General features: G+C 39.4%; 1 protein-coding gene and 1 long non-coding RNA gene across 3 annotated transcripts in view; one reads left to right on the top strand and one right to left on the bottom strand.

Moving 5' to 3' along the window:
* The window catches only part of FNIP1 (folliculin interacting protein 1), a 153,681-nt gene extending 134,103 nt beyond the window's left edge, over positions 1-19,578 (bottom strand). For both annotated transcript variants that reach the window (XM_032246404.1, XM_032247779.1), the window contains exon 1: positions 19,302-19,578. In XM_032246404.1, the coding sequence (XP_032102295.1) occupies positions 19,302-19,393 (92 nt within the window). In that variant the 5' untranslated portion in view covers positions 19,394-19,578. The remainder of the gene's footprint in view (positions 1-19,301) is intronic.
* On the top strand, positions 7,307-14,620 carry LOC116531450. Its single transcript, XR_004260510.1, has 3 exons — positions 7,307-7,457; positions 11,507-11,509; positions 14,610-14,620. It is a non-coding gene; the product is annotated as an uncharacterized LOC116531450 (long non-coding RNA).
* Positions 19,579-27,777: the final 8,199 nt, after the last annotated feature.

Genomic DNA, 27,777 nt, shown 5'->3' with positions numbered 1-27,777 from the left:
ACTGTGAGATTATAAAAACATAAAGGTAAATGAGACAGAATACCTGCTCAGATTTCAAATATTATATAACTACCTACTGTAGTATCAGTCTCACAGCCTAAACAAAAGCTCCTACAGCAGGGATTCTTAAAGCGCAATCTGCTGACCCACAAGGATCTGTGGTTCAGTGAGCCAATGAACTTGGATGGGAAATGAACTGTAGTTAGAAATTTCCACCAGTCTCTAACTACCATTTAGTATTTCCTTCTATTAAAATGCAGGCAACAAACTTCAGTGGTATTGAAGTTCCTATAACTTTGATCACCAATAGGAATCATATAGATAGTTTCATCATACTACAGCTGATATAGATACCTAGATAAATGTTTCATGCTTATCATTATTCAAAATTACAATACTTACTAGATCCACTTCTAGGTCTTGTTATTTCATGAGTTAATAATGTGGTATGTGCTACAACATTAGATATTTTAATCTTCTGACAACTATTTCAATATGATTCCTTTATAATCCTGTGTATTTCATTTTAAGTGTTTCTTTTTTCTTTTTTGGGGGACGAAGTTTCACTCTTGTTGCGCAGGCTGGAGTGCAATGGCATGATCTCAGCTCCCCACAACCTCTGCCTCCCAGGTTCAAGTGATTCTCCTGCCTCAGCCTCCAAAGTAGTTGGGATTATAGGCATGCGCCATTGCACCAGGCTAATTTTGTATTTTTAGTAGAAATGGGGTTTCTCCATGTTGGTTAGCCTGGTCTCGAACTCCTGACCTCAGGTGATCCGCTTGCCTCGGCCTACCAAAGTGCTGAGATTACAGGTGTGAACCACCGCACCCAGCCATTCTAAGTGTTTCTAAACATTTTTCTAAGAAGAGGTTTGTGTATAGGTTTTACCAACCTGTCAAAGGGCAAGAAAAAATAATTAAGAATCATTAATCATTCTTAATCTCATTCTCTACAGGATCTCATTCTTCTATGAAGGCCCAGTACAGTGGCTAGCATTAAAAAGAGGGAGCAGGGGGAAGCTGTGCCCAACATGTGCTTACCAAACGAATGAAACAATATATGTTTGAAGTCATTTGTTTAACTCCTTCACATTTTGACACAGTCTCATTCTGTCAACAAGCTGGAGTGCAGTGACGTGATCATAGCTCACTAGAACCTTGAACTCCTGGGCTCAAGTGATTCTCCGGACTTAGCCTCTGAAGTAGCTGGCACTACAGATGAGTGCCACCATGTCCAGCTAATTTTTTTACATTTCATATAGATAAGGGTCTCACTTTGTTGGCTAGGCTGGTCTTAAACTCTTGGCCTCAATCCATCCTACTACCTCGGCCTCCCAAATTGCTAAGGTTACATGTGTGAGCCATTGCGCCTGGCCTCCTTTGCATTTTTAAAACAAAGCCAAAATAGTCTTTATTTTCCAAATAGTGTAAAGGCAGTAGGTCAGATATAACATCTTATATTACCTCTAAGAAATAACATTGAACAAGTCTTAAATTTTTAAGAGCTCTTTCAGATCAACTTTTGAAAGTCACACACCTATCTTTCATTTCACACTCTTCCATTTGTTCTGCAAGATTTTGAAAAATGCATTCACAAAGGTTCTCTGCTATTATAAAAGAGTAATCAGGCTAACTAATAAAGGTCACTTCTAGTATAAAATGAAGTCATCCCAATGCTTTGGTCTGTGTGTTCAGGGAGGAAAGCAAGGTTAGACAGCTGCTAAAAGCCAAGAAAACAAGAAACACACAACTAAAATTCTCCACTAGTATGATTTTTAAACACTTGCAAATTCTGAGAACCCTAGAATATTTAGTACATATCTGAAATATTTTAACAAACACAGCCTTGGAATTTGAAATTTCTCCCAACAGAAGCACTTTTCTTGAGGGGAAGAAGTCTGGGAAGCTTCTAAAGTCAGACATATGATACCCATAAATGCTTCCTCATGCTCTCTCTCTTAGTAACTGCTATGATATCTTCTATTAATTTATAACTTACTAGTAATGTTACAAAGATTTTATAAATATCATCTAGACAAATCAGTACATTTAGATTTAGATATGCTACATATTGTTTCTGTATTAAGGTATATAAAAATGGATTTGATCCAAGCAAGTTGACACTTTCTCAGAAGTTGCCAGTTTCACAGAGGCATATGCCTAAATAAAAATACTTATGATCAAAGAAGGATTCCAACGCATAGTTAAACTACATGGAACATTACTATTTGTTTAGTATCTAGTTTCCAGTTCCAAACTACTATAAATAAGATATGAGACAGCAAACAAACCTACGTAATACCAACTGGTACTAGAAGACAACAGGGCTTTTTTTGCCCCCTGGCAAACAGTTATTTATTGTGTATGCTATGTTTTCAGAAAGTTGAATATTTTTTCCTCTGAGCTTTTTAAATTAACACGTAAACAATTATCAGTATATATTTACTGAAGAAAATGTAAAATCCCAAAGCATCTTTTATATTCAAATAGTAAGGATAATAAAATAGTTCATTTAAAAATAAAATATGTATCAATTATCTAATATTTCAATATTGAATTATAAATATATATTATATATTTTTTGAGATGGAGTTTTGCTCTTTCATCTAGGATGGAGTGAAGTGGCATGATCTTGGCTCACTGCAACCTCTGCCCCCTGGATTCAGGCAATTTTCCTGCTTCAGCCTCCTGAGTAGCTAGGATTATAGGGGCCCGCCACCATGTCTGGTTAATTTTTATATATATATATATATATATATATATTTTATTTTTATTTATTTATTTATTTTTTTTGAGACGGAGTTTCACTCATGTTACCCAGGCTGGAGTGCAATGGCGTGATCTCAGCTCACCACAACCTCCGCCTCCTGGATTCAGGCAATTCTCCTGCCTCAGCCTCCTGAGTAGCTGGGATTACAGGCACGCGCCACCATGCCCAGCTAATTTTTATATTTTTAGTAGAAACGGGGTTTCGCCATGTTGGCCAGGTTGGTCTCAAACTTCTGACCTCAGGTGATCCGTCCGCTTCAGCCTCCCAAAGTGTTGGGATTACAGGCAGAAGCCACCCTACCCGGCCCTGTAGAGCTGTTTTAAGGATTAAATGAATATATATCTAAAGTCCTTAAAATTCTGCCTGACACATAAGCAATAAATAAATATTTCGCTATAAGTTACATTCTCTTACCTTTTAAATCTCTGTTTATAGATATGCCACATTTTTTTATCTAGTATACCACTTCACACATTCCTTCTGGCACTTAAATGATTTCAGCACAATGCAAAATAATTTATGCTATGTTCACATCTTAACTCATCTATTAGGCTGTGAGTTTCTTGGCAGCATCTTTGTATTCAGAAAGTCTGACAGAATGCTTTTAAAATGGTAAATTTGTAGAACTGCACGGCTTACTGCAACCACCGCAAAACTGTTGTCACTGGTGTACTTCTGCATATTTTACATGGTAAGATCTGGTTTTATCTATATTCTCTACATGCATAATTATACTGGGGTTAAACATATAATTCTGACACGTGCAATGTATATTACACAACATATTTAGAAATGCAAAGTATATAACTTTGGAACCGTCATTTAACATATATTCCAAACATAGAAATGCTGAAGAGAAACTATCAAAGTATTCAGCATCTGTCCACCAAAAAACATATATAAAAATATTTATAGCAGCACTATTCTTAATAGTCAAAAATTAGAACCAATCCTTTGACTGATAACAATTCTCCATCAATAGACTGGATAAATTGTATTTTCATACAACAAGATACTAAACAGCAGCAACTGTTACATGTGACAATATATCTGAAATATCCTGAAAACAAGCCAAACACAGGGGTATGTGATTACAATATGATTCCACTGGGCTTGCTTCCACAGCACATATACTAAAATTGGAACATGATACCACTTACATAGGGTTAAACAGACAAAACTAATTTATACTGTTAGAAAACAGGATAGCAGTTACCCAGGGAAAAGATGAGGGAGAGTGACTAGAAAGGCAAATTAAGTAGGTTCCAGGACACTGGTAACACTTTGCTTCTTCATCCGGGTGCTGATTACATATGTGTGTTCATTTTGAGAAAATGTACTGAGGTGTATGTTTATGATCCATACACTTTTCTGAATACATGTTATGCTTCAATAAATTGTACTTTAGGCTGGGTGCATGGCTCATGTCTATAATTCCAGCACTCTGGGAGGATGAGGTGGGAGATTCAAGACCAGCCTAAGCAACAGAGTGAGACTGTCTCTACCAAAACATTGTCGAAGACATACTAGCAGGGCATGGTGGCGCACCATTATTATTTTGAAGCTGCTATATGTACATGTTATAAAATAAACTAAATAAAGATTGTTAAAAAACAATTTTCAACATGAGAGAAATATAAAATTTTAAAACTTAAAATTTAATTTGAATTGGAACTTTCAGAGCTAACTTATTTTTTTTGAACAAGAGAAATTCTGTATCTCTGTTTTATCCTCTGAAAAGACTTAGAAATAATGATGACCAGTGGCAGCGAAGACCTCTAGAATACAGTGTGATCACTAAATGCTGTTCCTACCAAAATGAACTGGGATTGTTGGGTAAAATGGTCCTGTCACAAAAATATGCTTGAAATAGCATAGTTTTGTGCCCCCCCAAAAAACTACTAAGCTAATGTGAGAAGAAAATGGGTGCCACTCTAAAAAGTTCCCATTGGCCAAAGATGATTTTTAAAAAAAATTATGACTGCAATAGACTGAATCAAATGCTGAAAAAAAAAAAAGAAAATACCAACTAAAGAAAGTTCAATGGTCACCTTTGAAAGTTGCTAAACACTGAAACATTATTTTGAAAATTAATAAAACATGTAAACTTTCTTTACTGAAAAAACTTATTTCAGAAGAAATGCAAACTGGCAAATCGTTATTTTGCAACCACTAATGATATATTGTGGCTCTCAAACTGTGATCCCTATACCAATAATATCAGCACTAATTAGAATCTTGTTAGACATACAAATTCCTGGGGGTGGGGCCCAACATTCTAAGTTTTTACTAGCTCTCCAGGTGATTCTGATGAACGCTAATGCTTGAGCATCACTGAAATTATTATTATTGTAATCATCATCAATGGATGCTAAAGCCATCAGCTGAATGCACAACCCTATGATGGACGGATCAGGTTGACAACCCCTGAACCTACCGATCCATCTTAACACCACTAGAAACGGGAAAACCAGAGGTTTCTGTGCTTTCTAGTGCTTTCTGGTTTTTTTTTTTTTTGGCTCATGCTTATAATCCCAACATTTTGGGAGGCCCAGGTTGCAGGATTGCTTGAGCGTGAGAATTCAAAATTAACCTGGGCAACAAAGCAGGACCCTCCTCTCAAAAACAAAAGCAAAAAAACACAGTACCACCTATGACATTGTCTTGGGAAACAAACAAATAAAACCTGACTCTGAATCTTCAAGCCTCTAGATCTAACTCTCAATTTAACAAAAATAATGTAGAGAGAGGAACAAGGTAAGGTAAAGTATACTGTAAGGAAGATATCAGACCCAAATGCAAAATATGGAACATTTTACAGACAATGAGTATGTGAACCTTGGGATCCTACTTCAAACATCCATCTCTAAAAAGTCATTTCTGAGACAATCAAGGAAAACTGAACATGGATTGAGTATTAAGTATCAAAGAATCATTGTTCATTTTTAGCTATATTGTTTCAAGATTCACACTCAAGTATATATACACGAAATGCCAGGATGTCTACAATTTGCTTTAAAATATGGCACCAACCAAAAATAACAGTAATAGTATTAATATTTAAAATAAGATGAGGGAAAAATGAAACAAAAAACCAGAAATGTTGATAAATGTAAAATCTGGGTAACGGTAGATGTTAGACCATGCTCTTTACATTTTTGCTATAAATTTTTCATAATAAAAGTTTTAAGGCTGGGCACAGTGGCTCACATCTGTAATCCCAGAACTTTGGGAGGCCAAGGTGGGTGGATCCCTTGAGCCCAGCAGTTTGAGATCAGCCTGGGCAACATGGTGAAACCCTGTCTCTACCAAAAAAAAAAAAAAAAAAAAAGGCTTTACAATGTTTCAGGGAATCCATATAAGCAAGGAACACTGATACAGTCAAATCCCACTAAAATGACCGTAAATGAAATATATGTATGTATTTTTAAGACAAAAAGAATGACAGGAGACTATCAAATGTAGAGACTTCAATAAATATTTGAAAGATATTCTAGGAAATGAATTTTCAAAAACACAAGTAACTACGTTCTAAATGTCTATATATGGGAGTATCAATGAGCAACCAAAGGAGTCATCTCATAACCTAGAGAAGCAAAGGCCTTGGAAGCATAAGGCGCTTTCAAGGATGGAGGAAAAAGGCACAGAACAAAAGTCTATGTAGGCATCTCATTTGATTTCATTTTATTTTAATTATTAATTTATTTAGAGACAGAGTCTCGCTCTGTCACCCAGGCTGGAGTGCAATGGCACAATCTCGGCTCACCACAACCTCTGCCTCCTGGGTTCAAGCGATTCTCCTGCCTCAGCCTCCTGAGTAGCTGGGATTACAGGCACCTATCACCACACCCGCACAGGCTGGTCTCAAACTCCCGATCTCAGGTGATCCGCCTAAATTGGCCTCACGAAGTGCTGGGATTACAGATGAGAGCCAACATGCCTGGCCGATGCATCTGCTTTTATTAAACTTCGCTTTACTGCACTTTGCAGATACCACTTTTTTTTTTTCAGATTGAAGGTTTTTGGCAACTCTGTGTTGGTTCCATTTTCCAACAGAACATGCCACTTTTTGTCTCTGTGTCACATTTTGGTAACTCTCAAAATATTTCAAACTTTTTCATTATTATTTTACCTGTTACGGTGATCTGTGATCAGTGATCTTTTATGTTACCATTGTAATTGTTTTTGGGGCACCACAAGCTGTGCCCATATAAGACAGCAACCTTAACTGCTAAGTGTTGTGTGTGTTCTGACTGCTCCACCAACCGTTCTCTCCCCCTTTCCCGGAGCTTCCCTAATCCCTGAGACACAACCATATGGAAATTATGCCAATTAATAACCCCACAATGGCCTCTAAGTGTTCCAGGGAAAGGAACTGTTGCACATCTCTCACTGTAAATCAAAAGCTAAAAATGATTAAGCTTAGTAAGGAAGGCTGAGACAGGCCTCTTGTACCAGTTAGCCATGTTGTGAATGCAAAGAAAAAGTTCTTGGAGGAAATCAATAGTGCTACTCCAGTGAATTTAAAAAAATGATAAGAAAGTGAAATAGCCTTATTGCTGATAGGGAGAAAGTTCAAATGGTCTGGATGGAAGATCAAACCAACACAATAGTCCCTTAAGCCAAAGTCTAATCCAGAACAAGACCCTAACTCTCTTCAATTCTATGAGTTCTGAGAGAGGTGAGAAGTTTGGAAGTAGCATAGGTTAGCTCAAGAGGTTTAAGGAAAGAAGCCATCTCCATTTACATAAAATTACAAGTGAAAAAGCAAATTATCCAGAAGATCTAGCTAAGATAATTGATATAGAGTGGCTATACTAAAAAACAGATTATCAGTGTAGACAAAACAGCCTATTTATATCAGAAGAAGACGCCATCTAAAACTTCCGTAGCCACACAGGAGAAATCAATACCTGGCTTCAAAGCTTTAAAGGATAGGCTGACTCTCCTGCTAGGGGCTAATGCAGCTAGTGACTTTAAGTTGAAGCCAAAGCTCATTTACCATGCTGAAAATCCTAGAGCTCTTAAGAATGATGCTAAATTTACTTGGCCTGTGCTCTATGGATGAACAAGCTCTGGATGATAGCACATCTGCTGACAGCATGGTTTACTGAATATTTTAAGCCCACTGTTGAGACACACTCAAGTACTGCTCAGAAGAAAAGATTCCTTTCAAAATACTACTACTCATTGACAATGCATCTTGTCACCCAAGAGCTCCAATGGAGATGTACAAGAAGATTAATGTTGTTATCATGCCTGCCAACACAATATCCATTCTGCAGCTTATGGATCAAGGAGTAATTCTGACTTTCAAGCCTTACTAATTAAGAAATACATTTTAGGAAAAAGAAAAAAAGAAACACATTTTAAGGCCAGATTTACAGTCATGTGGTGGCTCATGACTGTAAATCTCAACACTTGGGGAGGCCAAGGTGGGGAGGCTGCCAGGAGTTTACCAGCCTCCACAACGTAACAAGGCTCTCTCTACGTAAAACAAAAAACTTAGCCGGGCATGGTGGCAAACACCTGTATTACTAGCTACTTGGAAAGCTGAGGTGGGAGGATCACTTAAGCCCAGAAGTTCAAGGCTGCAATGAGCTAGAATCACACCACTGCATTCTAGCGTAGGCAACACAGGGAAACTCTGTCTCTTAAAAAAGAAAAAGAAAAAGAAGGATTATTTTGTCTCCAGAAAGCTGATGTTGAACTGCTGGGCTCTGGCCCTCCAAAAATGGTTCTTCTGATATATCTGGGAAGAGAAAATCGAAAACCTTCTGGAGGCCAGGCAATGTGGCTCAGACCTGTAATCCCAGTACTTTGGGAGGCTGAGGTGGGAGGATCACTTGAGGCCAGGAGTTAGAGACCAACCTTGGCAACATGGTAAAACCTTGACTCTACCAAAATAAAAAAAAATTAAAAACAAAACAAAACAAAACAAAACACAAACGCACAAAAGTTAGCTGGGTGTGGCAGTACCTTTAGTCCCAGCTACTCAGGAGGCTGAGGTGGGAGGCTTGAGCCTGGGAGACAGAGGCTGCAGTGAACCAAAATTACACCACTGCACTCCAACCTGGACAAGAGGGCTAGACCCTGAAAAAAGAAAGAGAGAAAGAGACAGAGAAAGAGAGAGAGAGAGAGAGACCTTATGGAAAGGAATCATCATTCCAGATGCCATTTAAGAATATTCATGATTCATGGGAAGAGGTCAAAATACCAACATTAACAGGAGTTTGGAAGAAGCTGAAGTCAACCAAAATGAATGATTTTGAGGGGTTTAACACTTCAGTGAAGGAAGTAACTGCACATGTGGTAGAAATAGTAAGAGAATTAGAATTCAAAGTGGAGCCTAAGCCAGTTGCGATGTTTCACCCTGTTGGCCAGGCTGGTCTCGAATTCCTGACCTCAGGTGATCCACCAACCTTGGCCTCCCAAAGTGCTGGGGTTACAGGTGTAAGTCACCATACTTGGCCCATTTCTTAAGTATTTCTAAATTAAGGTTATGTAAACATTGTTTTTTAAGACATAATGCTATACCACACTCTTAACAGACTACAGTATAGTATAAATGTAACTTTTATATGCACTAGGAAACAAAAAAATCTGCATAGCTTGCTTTTTGGCAGTAATTACTGGCCTAGAATTGAACATGCAATATCACCTATGTATGCTTGTATACTACGAAGTTCCCTTTCCTAGTCCCATCTCTTACACAGAACAGAGGTGCATTCTCTTCAGAAACTGTCAAAGAAATACCAGACACATGGTCATTAGGACTTCAGAGAAAGAGGCTGAGAAACACATCTGAAAACAGAGAATTAAGAAAAATAAGAATGAGCTCTTAGAAACTAAAAACATGACAACTGACATAAAAATAGACACTTCTCCCCAAAATAATGAAATCTCCTAGAAGTAGAATAGAAAGCTAAGTCAGAAATTAGGAGAGGAAAAAAACCAAGAAATCTGAAAGATCAATACAGGAGACTTTCCCTGGAGGATCTAAAGTTCTAAGAAGTGATGCAATCTAAGAAATCATGTACGAAAATTCCCCAGAACTAAAATGTCTCCAGATTAAAAGGCCCATCAATTATTAGAAAATGAATTAAAGAAAAAAAATAAACAAAATCATGGGTTACATCACTGAAATTTCAGAATGAAGATAAAAAGAAAAACCAAGAAAACCCCCAAAAAAGCTTCTTGGGGGTCAGTTATGGCTTTTGACTTCTCAGTTGCAATACTGAAAGCCAAAACAATAGGGCAATGCCTTCAAATTATTGACTTAAAATGAATCTGAGTCTAGAATTGTGTACTTGGCAGAGTGCCAAACAAGCATAAAAATACAACAAAGGCATTTTCAGATTTGCAGTCTCAAAAATTTATCTACCACCCATTCATTCTCAGGAATCTTCTGGATAGATATGGTCCACCGAAACACAGGAATAATCCAAAGAGAAAGAAGCCATGGAAGCCAATCAATGGGTAATCCCCCACCCTAACAAAACAAAAGAAAAAGAATAAGAAAGAAAAAACCCAAGGGCAACGTAATTCCTTAGAGCAAGACAAAGAAAGCCTCCTGACAACACTGGGAGCATACCTACAGGGCGAGCAATCCAGACTGCAGCCAGAGAGGAATGGAAGGTTCCAAAAAAAGACACATCCAGGAGGAAACAATATAAACTGATCAATTATCTGTCAGGTAATTAAGAGATAAATTGTTTTGAGAGGTTTTATGGAGCTGTTAAAGGATATAGAAATACTTAGCTAAAAATTTCAGAGAAAAAAATACAAAAATTCAGCAATTACCTTTAAGAAAAAGGAAAGAAAACATAAAATATACTTAGCTCATCTGTTAACAGACATTTACAATATAACAATATAGTTAATTCTGTTCATTTAACCAAAAATTCTAATATTGAAAGAATGAAGAAGGGTATATGTGTTATGTGTTAAAGACCTAAACAATTATTAGGAAATGATAAATAATAAACAGCATATTCAATTTGTTTGAAAATATAAAAGAAAGGCTGGGTACAGTGGGTCACACTTGTAATTTCGGCCCTTTGGGAGGCCAAGATGGGAGGACTGCTTGAGCCCAGGAGTTCGAGATCAGCCTGGGCAACAAAGTAAGAGTCCATCTCTACAAAAACTAAATAATAAGCTGGGCATGCTAGCTCTTGCCTGTAGTCTCAGCTACTTGGGAGGATGGGGTGGAAAGACTGTTTGACCCCAGAATATTAAGGCTGCATTGAGCCATGATCACCCCACTGCACTCCCGCCTGGGTAACAGAGTGAGACTGTCTCTACAAAAAAAATAAAAATAAAAAATATTAAATACTCAAAGAAATGGCAAAGTAATTGAAAAAGCAGTTTGCCTCTAGAATTGGGACTGGGTTTGAGGCACAGCGGGACAGGGAACTACTACCGTAAGTAATTTTCTGCTATAATGCTGTTGGGCAGGCAAAATTCAACACATAAAATTTTCAGTCATATTTTAATATGCAGGCCGGGCACAGTGGCTCACGCCTATAATCCCAACACCACTTTGGGAGGTTGAGACAGGTAGACTGCTTGAGGTCAGGTGTTCAAGACCAGCCTGCCCAGCATGGCGTAACCCCATCTCTACTAAAAATATAAAAATTGGCCAGGTGTGGTGGCAGGCATCTGTAATCTCAGCTGCTCGGGAGGCTGAGGCAGGAGAATCACTTGAACCAGGAGGCGGAGGTTGCAGTGAGCCAAGATTGTGCCACTGTACTCCAGTAATGGGCTCCACCACCTAGCCAGTCAGGAGTTAATACAGGACTTTACCATGTAATCTTTAAACAATTCAGGCCTTTCCTTTATAAAAATTTAAAATATTAGATGGGTGCAGTGGTGTGCACTTGTAGTCCTAGCTACTTGGGAGACTGAGGCAGGAAGATCGCCTGAGGCCAGGAATTCAAGTATAGCTTGGGCAACAAAGTAAGACCTTGTTTCTTTGAAAATATTTATTTTTTTGGGCCGAGCGCGGTGGCTCACGCCTGTAATACCAACACTCTGAGAGGCCAAGGCGGGCAGTTCACGAGGTCAGGAAATTGAAACCATCCTGGCCAACACGGTAAAACCCCATATCTACTAAAATACAAAAAATTAACCGGACGTAGTGGCACATGCCTGTAGTCCCAGCTACTCTTGAGAGGCAGGGGAATTACTTGAACCCACGAGGCAGAGGTTGCAGTGAGCTGAGATCACACCACTGCACTCCAGCCTAGTGACAGAGCAAGACTCCATCTCAAAAAAAAAAAAAAAAAAAAAAAAAAGAAAATATTTATTTTTAAATATTTAAATTATTCACAAATAATTTCTATTTTTTTTAACAAATATGTGGTTTGTTTTATATTCTAAAGTAACTAGACATTAATCAAAATTAATACAAAATCCACATTTATGGGAGTCATAACGGATTCCAAAACTTATTCTGGAATAACTTACTTTGGAAAATGAGGCTACCCTTGCAACGTAAAAAAAAAAAAAAAAAAAAAATCAAAATAATAAAACTTTCCTTTAAATTGATAAACAATGATGTCAAAGAAAAGTCTGCTTAAATTGCTCATTGAATGAATAACTTTAAGCAAGCAACCCAAAACAGAAGCATCTTTGTTAAATGAATTAGAACTTTTTCAGTTCAGTGACTATTTTTATTCATTTGTTCATTTATCAAATATTTATTGAATGTCTTCTTTGAGCTGGACACCAGAAGTCCAGCACTAAGTTAGACAAAATCTGTGCCCTTACAGAACTTACAATCTAGTGAAGAAATATCTGCACACTCATATTTACTGCAGCAGTATTTACACTAGCCAAGATATGTAATCAATCTAAGTGTCCATCAGCAGATGAATGGCTAAAGAAAATTTTGTATATATACATAATGAAATATTATTCAGCCATTAAAAAAAATAAAATTCTGTTATCTGCAGCAACACGGATGAGCACAGAGGACGCAATGTTAAGTGAAATTAGTCAGGCACAGAAAAACAAATACCACATGTCCTCATTCACATGTAGAAAGTAAAAAAGTTGATCTCATAGAAGTAGAATAAAATAGTGGTTACAAGAGTCTGGGAAGTATATAGGGGAGGGAAGGATAGTGGAAAGTTGGTTAATGGAGTTTATGTATCAAAATATCATCCTATACCCCATAAATATGTACAATTATTATATCAATTAAAAATACATATATTTAAAATAAATTAGGTAAAATAAAAATTCTTGTGGGTATGGCAAATTTTTTAAAATCCCATTTAAAAAACAAAACTTCTGAAACATGATTCTTAAAATTGTTGGCAATATTATGAAACTAGCCTTTAAGAAATTCAGAAGCTCAAACTGTGACATAAAATCAGAACGCTGAAAGTGAAAAAATAACTAGCACTACAGATTATTTCGTCTATAGAAATAATAAACAGAAAGTTAAGTAGTGAGGCCATTTCCTCACATTTACTCTACATCTCTCTCACTTTTTCCCCAAAACATTTATCCTCCCTACCAAAAAACCCTCAAAGTCACCAATTACCTCCATCTGGACTAATCTAATGGACACTCTTCTGTTTCTCATCTCATGAGACCTGTCGACAACAGCATACAAACAATTTATCACTCACTCTTACCATTTTTAAACACTTCCTTTTCTTAGCTTCCCTTAACACGACACATCCCTGGCTTTTCCCTATCTGTCTTTGTAGATCTTCCTCTCTCAGATCTGTAGATTTCAACACATCCTCAGGGCAAAGCCCTAGGTCCTTTCCACTTCTCTATCTACACCCTTTTCCTAGATGATCTCATCCATCTGTAGTTTTAATATTAACCATACACACAAACTCTTATCTCCAATCCCAATCTCTACCGTGAACTCCAGATTGACTTTATTGAACTGTCATCTCTAGGTGGATATCTCAATGGCAATTAAAACTAGACCAAATATCCAAAATAGAACTTCTGACCCTCTCCCTCTGCCCTTAAAATTGTTATTTCATTTATTCATTCTACAAATATTTACTGAGCATATGCTCAGACACTGTGGTGTCCACTGGCACAATAATGTAAAACTTGGGAGAGATGGATTATAATAAATTATTAAAAGAGCGATGATGGATAGAAAGTGTGTTCTGATAGAAAATGGGGAGAAGGTTTATTTTTGATACTGTTTCAAGATCAGCCTCTATACCAGCCTGGGCAACACGCTGAAACCATGTAGACATGGCAACACCATGTCTACAAAAAATACAAAAATGAGCCAGGCAGGATGGCCCACACCTCATAGTTCCAGCTACTCAGAAGGCTGAGGTGCGAAGATCACTTGAGTCAAGGAGGCAGAGGTTGCAGTGAGCCAAAATCATACCACTGCCCTCTAGCCTGGGTGACAGAGCGAGATCCTGCTCCCCTCGCGCCCAAAAAAATGACATCTACCTAACTACCTAGGCATCTACTCCCCACAGGCAACTCATTAGGTGAATTTAGAGTCCCGACTATAAAATAAATCTCAATGCTTACCACTGAAGAGAACGCTAGAGTAAGCAGAGAGACGTGGACAATGACAACTGTGACAGATGTCACAGAAGGACATGCGATAAGCTATGAAACAAAGTTACAGTCAGACCTACCCTAGTCTGGAAGAAATCAGAAAAGGCTTTCTGGAGCAAGGAATAATTAGAATAAGCCCAGATGATCACTACAAAAAGCTAAACAAAAAGGTATAAGGACTATATCAAGAACAGGGAGCAGTACAGTTTGGCATATCCCAGAATCTACAATAAATCCAAGGTGATAAAATCTTAAAAGGAGGAGAACAGATTAAGACACAGTCCAGAAGAAAGCAAGAAGTTATCAAAGATTAATGAGGTCATGGCAAAAAGAAACAGAAGTCAACTAAAAAGGCTTCCGTTGGTCAAATGTGAGACAATTTGATTGGAGTGGATTAAAACACATTAAAATTCAACAGCTCATGATAATCTTTTAAAATGATAATTAAAACAAAAAATGTTCAGTGAACAACTCATTACCAATTACTTTGGAAAATGGCATAGGGAAATCATCTAATTTTTATGCTCCCTTTTCTGTAGCAAGGAGTAATCAAATAGTTGATAAAAGTTGTTGCAGCAAATAAATGCACAAAAAGTTAGAGAATCAAGATATCACCATTTTGTAAACTCTAACAAATAATGAATTCAAGCAATAATCAACAAAGAATGCTAAAATCATTAAAGGAGAAATTTATGTAACAGAAGAATAAGGCGATACCACCTGAAACTAGTACAAGTGGGGCAATCAGGTATGTAGCTTTGATGAAGTACACAACATCTACAAAATATTTTTATTGAAAAAAAGGGAACCTAAATATGATAAAATATCTAAATCTAATTTCAAGTTTTCAGGAAAGACAAGAAATAGAGGAATAAGTTAGAGCGAACTTACAGCAAACCTGAGCATCAGAATTGCATGGAGGGGGCTTTTTAAACCACATATTGCTAGGAAACCATAAGACTGCAAAAGCCAAACACAATGTGGGAAATTTCACATTTAAGCAGGGAGGGTTACTATAGAATAAAAATTACTTAAGCTACCTAACTGCAAATGCAATACACAGACTCTTAAGACTGACTCAAACAAACCTACCATAAAAAGACATATTGAGGTGACAGAAAATTGGAATATGGACTAAGATTAGCTTTTATTAAGGAATTTCTGTTAATTCCATTAAGTTATATTGAGTACAATAATAGTATAGTGGCTATTTTTTAAAATGTCATCATGGGGAAAAAAAAAAGTCAAAGCTAGTGAATTGGCAAAAGTCTCACTATGCAGAATAGGCAAAAGCCTTCCTTTAATGAGTCTGGGCCCAAACCAAGTGGTTCTTACACAAGACTGATATCGTAACAATAACAACTACCTCTGCTTCCTGAAAGCCACGTGCTAAGCACCACATTAAGTTCTTTACATGACTTATCTCTGAATCGTTAAAATAAACCTGTTATGAAGATATTACATTCTAAACATCATTTTGTCTGCGGTTCATGATCACAGCACATTTCTTTTTTTGAGACAGAGTTTCACTCGTCACCCAGGCTACAGTGCAATGGCATGACCTCGGCTCACTGCAACCTCCTACTCCCAGGTTCAGGCGATTCTCCTGCCTCAGTCTCCCGAGTAGCTGAGATTACAGGCACCCGCCACCGTGAGCCACCATGCCCGGCCACAACTGGCACTTTTTAAAAAAGCATAATGGGCCAGGCGCAGTGGCTCATGCCTGTGATCCCAGGACTTTGGGAGGCCGAGCCAGGTGGATCACCTGAGAGGAGGATTTTGAGACCAGCCTGGCCAAAGTGGTGAAATTCCATCTCTACTAAAAACACAAAAATCAGCTGGGCATGGTGGCGGGTGCCTATAATCCCAGCTACTCAGGAGGCTGAGGCAGGAGAATCGCTTGAACCCAGGAGGCAGAGGCTGCAGTGAGCCGAGGCTGTGCCATTGCACTACAGCCTGGGTGACAAGAGCGAAACACGGTCTCAAAAAAAAAAAAAAAAAAAGTGCTAATTCCCCAAAAAAGGATTCCTGCAAGGAAGGCATGATATACTAGAATGAAAACTAAATGTGAGTCTACTCAAAAACCTGGGTTACATAAAAAGATGCTGAATATGATCTTTGGGAAATGCAAATTAAAACCACAAGATACTATTAAAATGGCTATAATCAAAAGAATCAAAAAAACAATTAAGACAGTAAGTTTCAGCCAGACATAGTGGCTCATGCCTGTAATCTCGGCACTTTGGGAGGCCAAAGTGGGAGGCTACTCAGGAGGCTGAGGTGGGAGGATTACTTGAGCCCAGGAGGTCAAAGCTGCAATGAGCCGATTGCATCACTGCACTCTAGCCTGGGCAAGAGAGAACCTATCTCAAAAAAAAAAAAAAAAAAAAAACAAAATGTAAATTTTGTATGTTTTTTACAATAAAATGTTTTAATTAAATAACAATATCAATATTGAAGGGACTGTGAAGAAACTTTAACCTTCACGCACTGCTACTGAGAATACAAAATGGTACAACTATTTTTTAAAAGTCTGACAATTTTTTTTAAAGTTAAACACAACACTTAGCATATGACTCTGCAACCCCACTCCTAGGTATCCACCCAAGAGAAATGAGAATATATGTCCACATAAAGCCTTATACACAAACATGAACAGCAGCATTATTCATAATAGCCCAAACCTGGAAAAAAAACCCAATGTCCTCCAACTAGTGAGCGAATAAACAAATCATGGTATATCTACACAATGGAATACCATTCAGTAATAAAATTGAAGGAACTGGCTGGATAGTGGCTCATCCCTGTAAGTCCAGAACTTTAGGAGACCAAGGTGAGAGGATCGCTTGAGCCCAGGAGGTTCATGATGCATCAGGCATGGTTGCGCCACCACACTCCAGCCTGTTGACAGAGTGAGACCTGTCTCAAAAAAATAAAAGGAACTAACAAATGCAACAAATAACCCACACACAAGACTATGGGCAGAAAGTATCAGTGACCTGGTTGAGGAGGGGTTAGGCTGCAACACAGCATGAGGGAACTTTTTGGGTGATGGAAAAGTTCCAAAACTTCATTGGGGTGGTGGGTATACAATTGTATACAATGTATGCTTAAAATGTATTTACACTTTGTTGTGTATAAATTATAGCTCAATGAAATTGTTTTTAAAAAATCCTGGGTTGATTAGATCTGTAAGTTATTAGTTGTGTGACATTAACCAGAATTTTAATTTTTTTCTTCAGATATGCCTGTTCTGTTTCATTTCATCAGTTTTCATTTCTCACATGCACACGTTTCATTTTTAAAGTGAGCAATTCTACAATGTACTGCAGTTACTGGGCTTACTGATAATTCTTACTTCCACTAGCAAAAGTATATAGTTGTCTGTACTGCTATTTGCTCTATCTCGTAAGATTGTTGTGAAACATCAAATAAGATAACTGATGAGAAAGTCTTTTGGTAACTGTAAAACAGTATTGCACAACTATACAGTAGACTTTACTTTAAAAAATAGACGAGAAATTTTTTTTTATGTGAGTGACTTGAGACCCTTGTAAACCTAGGTACCCAAAGTCAATCTTTGCACAGAAACAAAGCAGTTGTCTATTCAAATGCCACCTTTTAAATATCCAATTGGAACCTGTTTCCTATTGTCTCTTGAGTTACTCAATGGCTCAATATAGTATTAACTAAGATGCACTTTCATTTTTCAAAGGAAAAACAACACTAAAGAAATGTTTAAAGAGAGACAGATGAGCATGGCACATTTATTTTTCAGGTGAAAAGACAGATTAGTGGAAAAATGTCTTCAATTCCACATGCATTTATTGAGTGTTTTCTGCTGAGACCTGCATCAGCAAGAGAGAGTGAATAATTTTAATAATATCAAAATTTCTTACTAGTGTGGCACAATCATTTCAATTTTGCCCGTTCCAAAATTTGACAGATTCTCTTTTTGTTTGTTTGTTTCTACTACTGCTGTACAACTGGGATCTCTCCTATCCTACCAAGTTTGTGTGGTATTTGACATTTAGCCTAGTTATATTTGCAAGTTTCCACACTGCAATACATATAAAGGCCGTTTGGACATAATCTCTTCCTCGGGCGCAGTTTAACAACTAAATTTTACTTTGAATCTAGGTGTACATCAAATCTTACAATTCTTAAAAGTTATTCTGTCAGCAACAGGTACTACAATGAAAAATTAACAAAGCCTGCAACACCACAAAATACTCTGCTAACCTTTTCAATTTTTAAGACTCCTTTTCAGTAACAGCTCTGAGGAGGAAGAATCTACAGCCAGTTCCAAGACCAGATTTCATTTAATTTGGTCTTGCTTCAGTAGTAGCCCTAAACTCTTAGGTTTCACATTTCTTTTTTGATAACATTAAGGTCGCTCGGTTCAGTTACTGCACACCTCCAATTTTAGCGTCCAAAAAACCTGAAAGAACAGCACCTTGCCTACTCACTCCTCCAACCTTCTCTCAACTCAGTAGCTTGGCCAAACGTGCTGCTCTCTCCACAACGCCAACCAAGCTGGAACGCAGCACCCGGAGGACGACTGGTCACGGGGAGGAGGGGAGAACTTCGCGGCCCCGGAGTACGGCGGCTGAGGTCCAATCCAGCCCGCGCCCAACTCCACTCTGTGCCAGGAAGGCGTGTGGACCCAAAGTCTCAGGCCGCGGTGCTAGGTCCGGAGGAGCAGAGTCGCGCGTGGCTGGGGACAGGTCGTAAACAAACCGGCGGGAGGAGGGGGAAGGGGCACCGGCGAGGGGGGTGGGGTAAGAGGAGAGATAGGACCTCGCTTCAACCCTCCACCGCGAGCCCGCAGCCGGCTCCACCCCACCGTGGACCAGGTGCTGGTTTCGGCGCGGCACTTCCGCGCGGGTCTCAACACCGAAGGCCCCAACACCCCTGGAGCTCGTAGCCCACAAGACCATCGGCTCCGCGACCCCAGCCCTACAGCGCCCTACCTGAACCCGCAATCTGGGTCCCGGGGGTCGCGGCCGGGCGCGCCCAGCCCGCTCCTCTTGCTGAAGAGCTTCTGGAACAGCGTAGGGGCCATGGTAGCCACGGCCAGGCAGGGGTCGCTCCGCTGGGCTCTTGCTAGGCCCCCGCTCCTACAGCCGCCCCGCCACCCCCATGGGCGCCTCAGTCATATGACAGAAATTAGTCACTTCAAACGGCCACGGCGCGCGGGGCGGGGCGTGAGGCGAGGCCGGCGCTCATTGGCTGGAGGTCGGCCGCATCACGTGGCGGCGCGCGGAGCAGGGGGCAAGGCGGGGGCGTGGGGCGGAGCTGTCTTCCATAGGCTCACTGACGGGTCCCGTCACGTGGCAGCTCACGGGGCGGGGCTGGAAGGTGGGTAGGGATGTGTAGCGAGAGCGGGGTCAGTGTCGATGCTCCCGCGTGAGGCTGTCAGCGGCCATCAGAGGCTAGCCAGGGTGGCGCGGGGACAATGCTACGGGCCTTGGAGTTGAGAAACCTTCGACCCCCATACCCACAGAGTTGCTTAGGGAACCACGGGCAACCGACAATCGCTTGTCAGCCCCTCCCTAGTTTCTGTGGCTTCACACCTCCATTCCGCACCCGGCAGAGTCAGGCTGGCCCTGTAGCACTGAAGGCACACGAACGTACCCGTGGGGCCGTGGTCAAGGCTGAACTTTGAGCCCAGGACCCCAGGCCCGTCCTTAGTAGGCCGCGCCGACCCGCGAAAGGTCTAGAATCTGGACAGCGCGGAGGCTGGCTCACGGGGACTGGTGGAGGACTTCGGGGCACCCTTGCCACAGCCATGGCACCCCACAAAGACGACCTTGGGCAGGGACTGCGGGCAGTCGCCCTCAGTGTTTATACTAGCGCCTCGAACCCTGACACAGGGAATTAGTCTCTTGGAAGAGCTAGTGATTGGAGGCTCAGGAGTTAGGCTGTTTCCTTGGTAACCAACAAAATCAGAAGTGAAACCAACGAAGGCAGGAAGCCTAAAGACATATATGTACAGATATCTAATCCTTTTTGCGCTATTTAGAATTTTAATAAATCTGTCTTAATGTTTAAGTATGATGAAGGGAGGAACTGTGGAATTTTAACCAAGTTATAGGGAAGAAACGCTTTCTAAAAAAGAAAAACCTTGCTTACATATGACCTCACAGTCTTATTTAATCCATGGAACCAAAATACATCAGTTTGGATCAAACTAATCTTATAAATTTTCAGCACCTCCATCCATTCACTCACCTTCCAGGATGAGGAAGCTTGTACAATGGGATGCAATTCCTCGGAGAAATGTAGGAAATAACTTGTATACGGTTGGAAGCCTGGATAAAAATACTTTGGGCAGGTGTGGTAGCTCACATTTGTAATCCCAACGCTGCGAGGCCAAGGCAGGCAGATCTCTTGAGCTCAGTAGTTCAAGACCAGCTTGGGCAACAGTAAGACCCTGTCTCTACAAAAAAAATTTTTTTTAATTAGCCAGGTGTGCCCGGGCACTGTAGCTCATGCCTGTAATCCCAGCACTTTGGGAGGCCAAGGCTGGTGGATCACACGAGGTCAGGAGTTTGAGACCAGCCTGACCAACATGGTGAAACCCCCGTCTCCAAAAAATTAGCTGGGTGTGGTGGCACATTACTGTTAGCCCAGCTACTCGGGAGGCTGAGGCAGGAGAAATGCTTGAACCCGGAAGATGGAAGTTACAGTGAGCCAAGATTGCGCCATTGAACTCCAGCCTGGGCCACAAGAGTGAAATTCCTTCTCAAAAATAAACAACACAGAAATTAGCCAGGTGTGGTCACTGCATATGCCTGTGGTCCCAGCTACTCGGGTGGCTAAGGTGGGAGGATGGCTTGAGTGTGGGAAGTCAATGCTGCAGTGAGTGCCACTTGCGCTTCAGCCTGGGCAACACAGCAGGGCCCTATCTCAAAAACGAAACAAAAAAAAAACTTTTTCGGAGTTTCATTTAACTAGGTATACAAATCAAATTTTCTTTAAGTGGCTACCAACTCCCACTGATTTGCAGCTAGAGTTTAAGCTATAAATAAGGGTCTGAAGATATTTACAAAAGAAAAAGTAATAGGCAGAATTTATATCCCTATGAGAATTTGTCAGTGACTGAAATACTGAGTCTCAATGTTCCAAGATTTTTTTAAAGCACTATTTATAAATGATTAAGATATTAACATATTCATTCCACAATCATTTAAATTCTAGGAAGTGGGGATCCAAAGTAAAGAGCTAGCTTTCTAGGTGAGAAGACAGTAAATAAGTATATAAAGTTATTTCAGGTAGTGACTACTGTTGTTAAGTTAGTAAGAACTTAGTAATCAAATGAGGGTGTCAGCAAACACTGAGGAGGTACTATTTGAGGTGCTTAGGTTGAAATTCATTCAGTTTCTCTGTATATTACCCAAGCTCCAGAAGCTACTGGGCAATATGGGATCAAAACAGCAGTACTATTTCACCTAGACATTTCAGATACTCCTCTGGCACCAAATGCAGAAAGATTTCTAACAGAGTAAAATGAGCTATGTATATTTTTCTCACAAAACATTTGAATGTAGAATGAAATTTTTGTAAACAAAAAAATAAAGTCAATGCAATTTTTAAAAAGTCAAAAGAAATGTAGATCCTATCAGTCAATTAATGGGGCAATCATTTGAAGAAGTTTTGTTTTTACATTAGTTAAGTTACACTAAATGAGTACAAGTGGAAACAGGCTCAAGTCTGTCTGTACAGGACCAAAGACACTAAGGATTAATGGCTGTTCATGACTGGCACAAAAAAGAATAGTTTCGGGTCCCCTCAGAAGGAACTTTCCAAATACAATAAACTTGTGTGCTTTCATCTTGGGAAAAAAATTACTTCATGGGTAATTATAGATACTAATCATGTAATAGCTTTATTTCTGTAGTCTCATTTAGTGTTATACTTGACAGGTACAGAGAAAAACTAGATTTACTTCCTATTATCCATCACATTTCTCCTACATTGCAGTGTAATACTAAAGTCACAAAATCAGAGAGCACTGAAATGATAGAAGTTTGTAATAAGAGAGGACACTGATAGACTGGATAAAGAAAATGTGGCACATATACACCATGGAATACTATGCAGCCATAAAAAGGGATGAGTTCATGTCCTTTGCAGGGACATGGATGAAGCTGGAAACCGTAATTCTCAGCAAACTAACATAAGAACAGAAAACCAAACACCACATGTTCTCCCTCATAAGTGAGAGTTGAACAATGAGAACACATGGACACAGGGAGGGAAACATCACACACTGGGGCCTGTCGTGATGGGGGACAAGGGTTGGGATAGCATTAGGGGAAATACCTAATGTAGATGACAGGGTGATGGATGCAGCAAACCACCATGGCACGTGTATAACTATGTAACAAACCTGCATGTTCTGCACGTGTACCCCAGAAATTAAAATAATATAAAAAAGAGGATACAACTATACATAATTTTAAAGATTAAATATTTCAATTTTAGTATCAGTGAATATTATCTTTTTCCCCCCTCTTACTTAGTACTACATCCCATCACAGAAAAGCTGAGGTGTCTTACAGGCAGCCTTTTTAAGTTTAACAAGTCAGCAAAGAGGAAATGTAAGAAAGAAAATAATTGCCGGGCGCGGTGGCTCACGCCTGTAATCCCAGTACTTTGGGAGGCCGAGGCAGGTGGATCATGAGGTCAAGAGATGGAGACCATCCTGGTCAACATGGTGAAACCCCATCTCTACAAAAAATACAAAAAATTGGCTGGACATGGTGGCTCGTGCCTGTAATCCCAGCTACTCAGGAGGCTGAGGTAGGAGAATTGCCTGAACCCAGGAGGCGGAGGTTGCAGTGAGCCAAGACAGCGCCATTGCGCTCCACCCTGGGTAACAAGAACGAAACTCTGTCTCAAAAAAAAAAGAAAGAAAATAATTATCTACTCATTCACGTTATATCAGTGTGAACTATTGGGTAACAAAGATTAGACATAAGGCCTACACTCTCACTCAAGGGTAGAAGATTCAGTCTCCCCAAAACTTCAACAGTCTGGGTTTCTGTCCACCTGCTTCAAAGATTCCCCCCAATAGCATAAAAGACATGGGTACACTTTGCTATAGGCATTTGCTGGTTACCACATGTAGGAAAAGGTGGCAACAAAACTAAAATCTTCCTCCTTTAACCACCATACTAATAAGTATAGCCTCAATTATGCTGAATTATCCTGAAACAAATTATAATTTCATTGATAATATCTCATAACAAGACATTAAAAATCAAGATGATCAAGTATACCTGCCTGAAAAACATTTAGATGGGCTCAAAGTACCTCACTTTTAAAAACTCTTAAACCAACTGACCATTTATTGCTATATAATAAGGAAATGGCAGTAGTCTCAGGCACCAGAAAACATAAACAGTGATTAATTCAACAAACATTTCTTGAGTCCCTCCAACATCTCAAACTCTAGGTATGGCGAATATGGTACAGAACAAAAGAGTCCTTATTCTTAGAAACTGAGTTTTTTTTTTTTTTTTTTTTTTTGTGAGAAGAGACAAAATAAACAAGATGTTTGCAAGTTGTGCTAGGAGCTAGGAAAGAAAGCATGGATAGCAAGCAACTAATGGAGACCAAATTTAGATAGGGTGGTCAAGGAAAGCCTATCCAAAGATGTGGGATTTGAGCTAAGATGTAAAGAATGTAAAGGAACCAGCCATAGGAAGAAGGTGGTGAAGAACATTCTGGCAAAGGGAAGAAAAAGTACAAAGCTCTAAGAGAGCTTTGGGCCTGTTTGAAGAGGAGAAAGGAGGCCAGAAGAACGAAAACATACTTTGAGAATGGGAGATGGTTTGAAATGGTTAGAAAGATACAAGGGACCAGATTACATAGGACCTTGTAAATTATGGAAAGGAGGTCAGACTGAGTGTGATGGGAGCTGTCAGAGGAGTTTAAAACAGCGAGGGACATGATACAATTTATGATTCTACTGTGGCTGTTCTGTGGATAAGGAATTTTAGAAGAGGAAGAATGGAATCAGAGAAATGAAACAGGTGACTATCTGTACTTTAAGAGAGAATCAATGGTGGCGAGCAAGTTATTTTGGAGATACACACTTGTAATAGGAATGAAGGAAAGAATAATCAAAGATGATTCCTAGGTTTTTGCTGTGAGCAATTAAGTAGAAGTCATTTCCTGATTAAAAGACCAGGGAACACATGGATTTGAAGAGGAAAACCAAACATATTAAGTTTGGATGTATTAAGTTTGAATTGCCTATTAGACATCCATGTGGAGATACTGAGTAGAATATATGGGGAGAAATTAGGATTAGTGAGAGAAATTTGGGAGGCATTAGCTTCTAGATGAATTTAAAATAATGGAATGGATGACTTTACCTGAAGGGAGTGTGTATATAAAGAAGGTTAGGAACTAAGGCCCAAAGAGGATAACACTTACAGGTCTGAAGGAGAAAGATCCAACATAGAAGAATGAGAAGGAGCAGCAGTAAGACAAGAGAAGAAAACGTCTCCAAAAAGAGAAATAAGTCAACTATGTTGAATGTTGCTGAAAATTTGAGTGTTCATTACATTTGTCAATATGGATATCTTGACAAGAACAGTTTCAGTGGAGTAATGTGAGTAAAAGCCAGGTTCCAAAAGACAAAGGGGGCAAATAGGAAGTGGTAAAGGAAACGCAGACAACTCCTCTTTTTTTGCTGAGATGGGGAGCAGACAGGAGATGGAAAGGGAAAATTGGTTTTCTTTTGTTTAAAATGGGAGATATTAGAGAATTTTGTATGCAACCAAAACAATCTAATAGAGATGGTGAAAATAAGCATCTACTATGTTCCATGTGCTAGGAATACAATATAAACAGGAAGGGTACAGGCCCTGTCCTTAAGAAACTAAGTAACAAAAAAGTATTACAGATTGTGATAAGTTCTGTTAGGTAATCAAACTTTTCCTTCACATATAAATTGGCTTGAAATCCTCATCTAGGATTCTATTATAAGTGCACAAAACTATGACAAAGATTATTTTAACAAATATTTTTCAAACATTTAATATGCTTAATATGTGTCCGTGCTAGAATCCAGAAATACAATAAAGAAGAAGTCATAGTTTCTGCATTCAAGGACCTTACAGTCTAAGGAGAAAAAGCAATCGACAGGTTGGGTGCAATGGCTCATGCCTGTAATCTCAGCACTTTGGGAGGCCGAGGCAGGTGAATCACTTGAGATCAGGAGTTCAAGACCAGCCTGGCCAACATGACAAAACCATTGTATGTACTAAAAATACAAAAATTAGCCGGGCATGATGGCACACCTGTAGCCCCCGCTACTCAGGAGGCTGAGGCAAGAGAATCACTTGAACCCAGGAGGCGAAGGTTGCAGTGAGCCAACGTTGCGCCAGTGCCTCCAGCCTGGGTGACAAAGAGCAAGGCTCTGTAACAAAAAAAAGTAAAAATAAAAATAAAAAATTGATGGGCAATTATAGTACATTGTGATAAATGCTATGATGTGGGAAACTCTAGAAAGATTTTGACTGAGTCCATTAGTCAGGATGTTCTATGTTGCACATGATAGAAAACTCAAACAAAACTAACATAAGCAAAGAATGAAACTGATGAGCACTCATAACCGGATCTAATGTAGATGAACAGGTCAGGCACAGCTTTAACCAAGGACTGCAACAATAGTATTGAGAATTCAATTTGTTCTTCCCATCTCTAATTTCTCTGTACAGACTCTATTCCCAGGTAGTGTCTCCAATTGTGGACATAAGCTGGCCCCCAGCAGCTTCCATGATATATCCTTTCAGATAAAAGTGCAGGAGAAAAAGGAAAGTGTGTCCCAGCATTCCAAGCAGAAAAGCTCTGATATTTAATCCCAATAAGATCATTATAGGCCTTGGACCTATCCCCAAACCAATTACTGTGCCAGAGTTGAGACGGCTAATGTGAATTGGCTTATGCCATTAAAGGCCTACCCCTGGAACTATCGTGGGATCAATCTCACCTAAACCATATGGCTTAGAAATTTAAAATCTACGTAGGGTAAAGTTAGAAGGGCAATGGATAGATGCAGGGAAAGTCACCACAAATGCCCACAACCAATATCCATAACAGAGACAAAAACATGGGGTCAACTGCACAGAGATGGTAACTAAAGCCGTGAGTAGATGACATCACCTAATTTAAGTGTGTTGCATGAAAAGAGGCCCCAGAACAGAACCCCAGGAAACACCAAAACTCAAAGATTGGGCAGAGGAAGAGAAGCCTTTGGAAGAAATTGAAAAGAGTGAGCTAAGATGAGATGAAAGCCTGGAGGATATGTTTCAGAGAAGTTATTCTTTTCTGGAGGCGTTTAGGAAGAAAGTACTAGTCTGCAACATCATTAGCTAGAAGAAGTTGGGTAAGATGAGAACTGAAAAATATCCCTTAGATTAGCATTGAGGAGATTGCTGGGAGCCTTAAGGGGAACAATGTCAGTGGAGAAACAAAGCTGAGGCCAAATTATGTGTGTTTGGGTGTATTTAGGGAGGGTAAAATGTGAGGGGTCTGTGAGAAAGTAGAAAGCACACTCTTTAGGAAACGTGAATGCAAACAGATGAGGAATTATGGGTTAGCTAGAAGAACATATGGAGTCAAGGTAGGATTTAACATGTAAGATGATGAAACATTTTTAAATTCAAGTTAGAAAATAAGAGTAGAGCAGGAGAGGTTGAAGATAACTTTTTGGGCATAATACCCTTTCTATAAACACGTATGCTATATATAACATAAAGAGGGTATTCATAACTGAACAAGCCATGATGAATGATATCTTGGAGAGGTGGAAAAAAAAAACCATTCTAGTTAAAAATTTTAAAATGGAAATGACATCACCTTTCAGGTTTTTGTTTTGTATTGTTTTGTTTTGTTTTGTTTCTGAGATAGAGTCTCGCTCTGTCACCCAGGCAGGAGTGCAGTGGCACGATCATTGCTCACTACAACTTCTGCCTCCTGGGCTCAAGCAATTCTCCCACTTCAGACACCTGAGTAGTTGAGACTACAGGCACGTGCCACCACACCCAGCAAATTTTTGTACTTTTTTTGTAGAGACAGAGTGTCCCTACGTTGCCCAGCCTAGTCTCAAACTCCTGGGCTCAAGCGATCTGTTTGCTTCAGCCTCCCAAAGCGCTAGGATTATATAGGCATGAGCCACTATGCCCAGCTCTTTCATGTACTTTTAACTGAATTTTTTAACTGAACAAAAACCTGAGATTTGTTTTTAATGAGATAAAATTTTAAGATATAATTTAAAATGATTAAAAATAAAGTTCAGTTACATGCTGAAGTAAAAGGGTTGGTTTTTTTTAGATAGCAGTCGATGTTGAAAATGGATGAAAACTATGAGCTCCTCATCCCAGAAAGAGATGAATTCCTTTTTTCATGTTCTTCCAGGGAGATTCAATG

This window comes from Sapajus apella, unplaced genomic scaffold (assembly GCF_009761245.1).
Source record: "Sapajus apella isolate SASKATOON/1434 unplaced genomic scaffold, GSC_monkey_1.0 scaffold1, whole genome shotgun sequence".
NCBI classification, from domain to species: domain Eukaryota; kingdom Metazoa; phylum Chordata; class Mammalia; order Primates; family Cebidae; genus Sapajus; species Sapajus apella.
This window is presented reverse-complemented; position numbering and strand designations above follow the sequence as displayed.